This window comes from Aptenodytes forsteri, unplaced genomic scaffold (assembly GCF_000699145.1).
Source record: "Aptenodytes forsteri isolate BGI_AS27 unplaced genomic scaffold, ASM69914v1 Scaffold289, whole genome shotgun sequence".
Classification (NCBI taxonomy): Eukaryota; Metazoa; Chordata; class Aves; order Sphenisciformes; family Spheniscidae; genus Aptenodytes; species Aptenodytes forsteri.
In genome coordinates, this window is record NW_008795025.1 from 2,902,149 (window position 1) to 2,908,148 (window position 6,000).

The 6,000-nt window shown below is 37.0% G+C and overlaps 1 protein-coding gene across 2 annotated transcripts in view; it reads left to right on the forward strand.

Moving 5' to 3' along the window:
• The window catches only part of RALGPS2 (Ral GEF with PH domain and SH3 binding motif 2), a 103,723-nt gene that overhangs the window by 87,997 nt on the left and 9,726 nt on the right, over positions 1-6,000 (forward strand). For both annotated transcript variants that reach the window (XM_009275867.1, XM_019471173.1), the window contains exons 15-16: positions 742-847; positions 1,581-1,673. In XM_009275867.1, the coding sequence (XP_009274142.1) occupies positions 742-847; positions 1,581-1,673 (199 nt within the window). The remainder of the gene's footprint in view (positions 1-741; positions 848-1,580; positions 1,674-6,000) is intronic.

The window sequence follows — 6,000 nt, forward strand, 5'->3', positions numbered from 1 at the left end:
CTGCTAGGTTCAGCAATTTAGTTATATGCTCTGATTGACATTTACTGAAATAATTCCTGTTGTAATTTTTTTCAGATTGAAAGTGTTTTGTAAGCCAGTCAGCTTCATAATTTTAATAAGGCTAAGTTTTCTTTTCACAGTGCTGTACCTGGCATTTGTTTTGGCCCATTACTCTTAGATCCTACATAGGGTAGATGATTAGTAGAGCACCAGGTGCATTAAAACACCTTAAAGCTGTGGTTCGGGTTTCTACTCTATTACTGCTCCTGCCCGCTCTTCTTGCTTTCAGATATTTTAAAGATTGTGCATGTTTGAGCTATGCTTTGTTTTTGATGTGCTAATGATTCCAGTGTTTCTAACAAAAAAAATACTCAATCTTTCTTGCAAGGGCTGAAGGAGAGGTTTTAACACATACAGCAACTGTATGAATGTACTTCAAATGTTTGCTTTTTAAAATTAATTGTTCTTGTATTTCAGTTGTGTCTTCAGTCTTAATTTTTTTTAATTAAGGATTACCTGCTTGGCTAATTAATTTTTCTGATCACTTTTGCTTGTGAGTGTAAATTCCACAACAGCAATTCCTTGTAACAGCCGAAGTCTTTTTCCACGATGAAGTCCAATAAATAAAAAGTTGACATTTCTAAATTAAAATACAGATGTTTGCATTAGTTTGTAGTAATGATTGGAAAACTACTTCAGGAAAGATATTTTTTCACACAAATCTTCATATGCTCCTTTCAGCTCCCTAGAATCTGAAGATTTGGCTGTTCATTTGTATCCAGGAGCAGTTACTATTCAAGGTGTTCTCAGGAGGAAGACTTTGTTGAAAGAAGGCAAAAAACCTACAGTAAGATTTTTAATTCATTTTCTCACCCTCTTCCTTTGTCCAGTTATAAATACAATAAAATGGCCATTGTGCAACTAATTCAAGTGTCTGAAACCTCCTCTGCCTTGCTGATTAAAGCTTAGGGTCACTGCTAGAGTTTGCATTCTTCTGTTTGGTGGATTTATTCAGTTTATAAGGCTGTACCCGTAATCTAGGGAGTAGAAGAGAAGTGTAATGCTACATAAAATTTCTTACAATTACTGATAACTTTGAAAGAGAGGAGCATGTTTTGTCTTCCTGAAAGGTAGGTGGATCATAACAATTTATCAAGAGGTAATAACCCTTAGCATTTGCATTGCAAATGCTTGATTATGAATTATAAATCAAAATACATATTCATGACAATGGGGGATACCTTATGGCAGTACATAAAATAGAAAAGAAGAGGGACAAATGTACTGTAACTGAATGAAGCCTTCAATAAGGGTTGCAGAAAGTATAGAGTAAAATGCAGAAAATTTTTCTCAGATTAGTGAGGAAAGGCACATGTTCTTTCTGCTTTCTAGATTTTTAATGCATTCATAGGCCTACACGAACAACTAGAAACAGCAGCTTTGGAAACATGGCTGATGGTTTGGTTGGACAGTTAGTGCTGTCATGTTCTTGCAGGATGATGCCTGCTATTTTACAGCTCAATATTACGAAACATTTCACTTATCTGTTGCACTGTTGTTTTTTTCTCTTTTCTCTTTAGGTAGCATCTTGGACAAAATACTGGGTAGCACTGTGTGGAACCCAACTCTTTTACTACGCAGCAAAATCTCTGAAGGCTACGGAGAGAAAACACGTATGTAAAGCAGGCATATTCCAGTATCATCTGCCAAAATTAAAATGTGATTTCCTGATGTAAACACTGAGAGTAGTTCAGAACTTGCATGATTTCTAGTCAGCACTGTCCTGTCTTCCAGTCAGTCACCTCATATGGATATGCCCTAATGGAAATATCATGCGTGTTTATATGCTACACCAAGAACATCTGCTTTGCATATGCCATGGGTCTCTGAATTTGTTGGTATATAAGGAAGGGAACTATGTCATTGGGTCTGTCTGTTTTTCTAAGGTAGAAGTCATATCTTTTGATGATCTGAGTCTTGCAACAGTTTGTTGCTACTTGAAATCCAAACAAGCATTGGTGTGGAAGGACTTGAGAAGTCACTACATATGACATTAAACATGTACTGATTTCATATATGTGGTAAAATTAGACTACTCTCTTTTTCTGTTTAATCCTGTAATCCGTTAGCTACAACGGAGTTCAAAACACTTCATATGTTAAGCAGAGAGCTAGCATATCATATGATGCTGGCTTTCCTTTTATTCGCTGCAACTTTATTTGAAAGAAGCTAAAAATACTTCGCTTATGTGGGGAAGTAGTAAAAGGATTTTCTGTAGGTGTTCCAGGGTTGTTATGGTGTGCATAGTTCCTGTTTTCACTGGTTAATTATAATGGAAGAGGATGCCGCCAGGGATTCTGTTAAGAAACTGGGTAAAATTTGAGATACTTGGATCTTTTTCCACATTCATTCATTACTCTGAACCATTACTTATAGTTGCCTTGGCCAGTGTTGCAGTTTAATTTATGACAACTGTCACTGAAAAACATTTTCTTTGCATAAAGCTTAAGTAATTGTACAAACTGAGATGTACTTCTAGAATCCTTGTAAGGTAAAAAATACTGTTTTCTTATCCTAACATTTTTATGTTCAGAGGGTAAAGATTTGAAGCTTAAGATTTCTGATTGGTAGACTCCTGGATATTTGAATTTTCTGTGTGGAAAGTTTGTGTGTAATGTCGTCTTAATCTACAAAAAAATTGTGCATTTTCCACTTTTATTGAAAGCTCATTAGGAAACAGTATTCTAATACTCAAAGTATAATAATAGCTAATTACTTGTAGAAATATTTGCATAGATTCTTTGCTATCATCCATCTGCCCCACCCCTACTAGCTTTGATTGCTTAGGTGAAATCGAAACTGATCCTACTTAATTTGTCTCGCCAGTTAAGACAATAGTAGCCCAGACCAAAAGCCTGTTACCCAGGAGGCAGGATGCTTGGCTGTCTTTAGAGAAGTGTATGTGTTTGGATGCATTTGCCTCTGGTATCAGTGAAAACCTTATGGAAGGAGTCTGTCTCATTAAAAGTAAAGGAGTTGGAAAGAGCAGACTTGTAAACTGTTATGAGCAGCAATGTGAAGTATTAAAGCAAAAGCAAAAGAAAGAACCAAGAGACAGCTTGTGCTGGCATTATGTCACTAACAGTTAGTTGCTTGTTTTTTCCAGAAACGTTGAGAAATGGAAAAGAAATTTTTTGTAATGTCAGACTTTGTGCTCCTGTTACTGATGTGATGCCTTAAGGCTTTGTGCCAAAATTGCATTTTGTTTTCTTTTAAGAATAGAATATGCATTTGTAAGTCTCTCTTGCCCGCTGTCTAAGTACTGAATGATGGAAGACTTTACCATACTTGTACCTATTCAATCAGAAGCTTATTCAGTATTGTGTATAAATATTTTAAAACAATCTAAATAACATACAGGTTTAGAGAACTTGGAAAAATTGCATAGCTGGTAATTTTATTGTTTGGAAATTAAGTCTATTGAATTTTTATGTGGTCAATTTGCTTATATGCTTATATGTTTCCTTCAGAATAACAATTTTAATCATTTCAGTGGTCTTGCCCTTTCTTTAGGAAAAGTAAATGAAGTAACAAATGTAAACGTTCAAGTCTGGTATCTGATCCTCTTGATCTCTTGCGGTCTCCGTTACCGCAAAAGCCTTTACTTTTGTGTTGAAATGCAGTCATATCCATTTAGACTGCTCTTTCAAAAATTATTTTCTGAACCTATTGAGTTGACTTTTAATATTCCCCAAGTCACTGATGTGTTGTGGTACCTACAACAACTAAACAACTAGTGAACGGAGACTAGTGCCTAAGAAGCTAAAATCTGTCTCGTATCCTTATGTTCTTGTGTTTATTTGTCAAGGATGTGCCAGCAGACTAATAACAAAGTTTGCAGATAGAGGCTAGGAGACATTCAAGTCCATAATGCTGGCAGGATTACCCATCAGAAGCCTGACAGCATTATGGCTTGCGAATACTGGGCGGAGTTTGAGCAATCCAGTTCCTAGGAAAGGGAGATGGAGAAGCGGTAATAAAAAGCAATGACTGCTAGAGCAGATTTATTTTTTTAACAGTTGGCTTTGTGGAATTCGACTGAACTATCCAGTACAACCTTGGATTTGTCTGTACGCAGCTGATGTCTTGCTTTTAGCTTGTTAGGGGAGTGAACATATTTTGCTCTGTGGATGCAAAGCATGTTATAAAGCTCAGGTATCTGATTTGGTTTCCCAGGTGCAGTCATGATTAAAATAATGTAATACCTATTAGCTATGGTTAGGATTGTCTTTTATGTAAACAAATAGTTCACAGTGAATGCACACATACTTCTGCTCCAAAGGTGGTTATAACACAGAGTATAATCTTTATGCTGAAATTAAGGTGGAAGATAACCTGGTAACTGCTGGTAATAGTGGGAGACTGAGGTTGGGGGACTGGGGGGGGAGGCTGCAGTTTATTAAACAGCCTAATAATAGGTGATCAGTAAGTCTACCTGTGTTGTACTTTTAGCCTAGCCATTGATAGCTTAGATTTCCATCCATTTCACTACAGGGTTATTGTACAAAGCCTCAGCTTTTGTTCTGGAGTCTGTAAAGGTGATTTGTCAAGTGTCATGCTTCAATTCACATTTGGTTGCATTTTCAGAAAGAAAATTAATCAAGAGAGAATAAACTGTAGATGGTCAACCATCTGTAGATAGCTAATGCACAAGTATATGTTCACTGTACAAATTCTGTCCAGTGATATTCCTAAGAGGTCAGTTCTGAAAAATGAAGAGATTTGAGGCTAGATCTAGGTTTTGTTTTGTTACTGTCCGGATTAAATGGATAAAAAGGATGATGCTGTCTACTTTGAAGCAGGTTTCTTTTTCAATTGATTGATACATTTGAGATTTACCTAGATAAAATATTCCAAGCATCTTCTGGAGCCATCTGTCTTTTCAGCTTCCTTCCTCAAAGCCTCTGTGACATGGAAAGGAACGCTGGCAATGAAAAAGTCAGTCCGCTATATAAAGTTTCCTGGCTAGAGCTCTCATGGTAAATGTCTTGATTACAGGCATGCTTTTGACCGTTCTGCTGCTGCTATTGCTTCAGGCAGCTGAGACTGAGGACTTGGAATGCACAGACACTGAAAGCTCTTCCAGGCTTATAATAGCCAACCTCTTTGGAAAATTAGCTCATAAAAATCCCAGTGTAATCCAGCAAAAAGGGGCAAGAAGTCCCCTCCCTATTAGACATAGGCAAGCCAGCTCTTCTTCTCATGCCTATGGTCAAAGACAAAGGAGTGCATCCAGTATAGTGTGTATTCTAGTTGTGAATCTAGTCCGAAGGAAGAGGATGCTGTAAATACCTGGATGTGACAAATTTTCTTGAGCTGCATCTACTAAGAAAGACTACTAAATATAATGAGCTTTGTATTTCAAATAGTGAACAGGTTTCAGTTATTACTAGAGTAATGGAAAATTGTCTATAATGAGCATGTGTACTTCAGAGCCCAGAGATGTGGTACAGGAGAATCTGAGAGGAATACGTGTAGAATGCTTAAGGTTTTATCTCATATGCTGAAATGGTACCCACAAACAAGCTTCTGTGATAAAACTATAGCACTTGCACACCTTTAGAAAAGGACAATAGTAAAAATAGCCAACTTAAAATTAGTCTTAAAGGAAACATTTGCCTGAAAAATGTGAGTACACCCATAAAAAACTGTTTATAGCGATTGGGCTGGAAAAATCTTGCCAATTTCTGTGACAACACAGCATGCATGAGAGATTTTTCCATGTTTGTAGGTACTTGGAAAAGCAACAGAGACTTTTTGAGCCTTCACGCTCGAGAGTGAACCCTTGTTCACTCCAAGCCTTCCATTGCATGTTATATTCAGAATTTGTCCCATTTATTGGCACTCCAGAAAACTTGATAGTTGTTGGTCAGGCACTTTCATAGAATCATAGAATAGTTTGGGTTGGAAGGGACCTCTAAAGGTCATCTAGTCCAACTC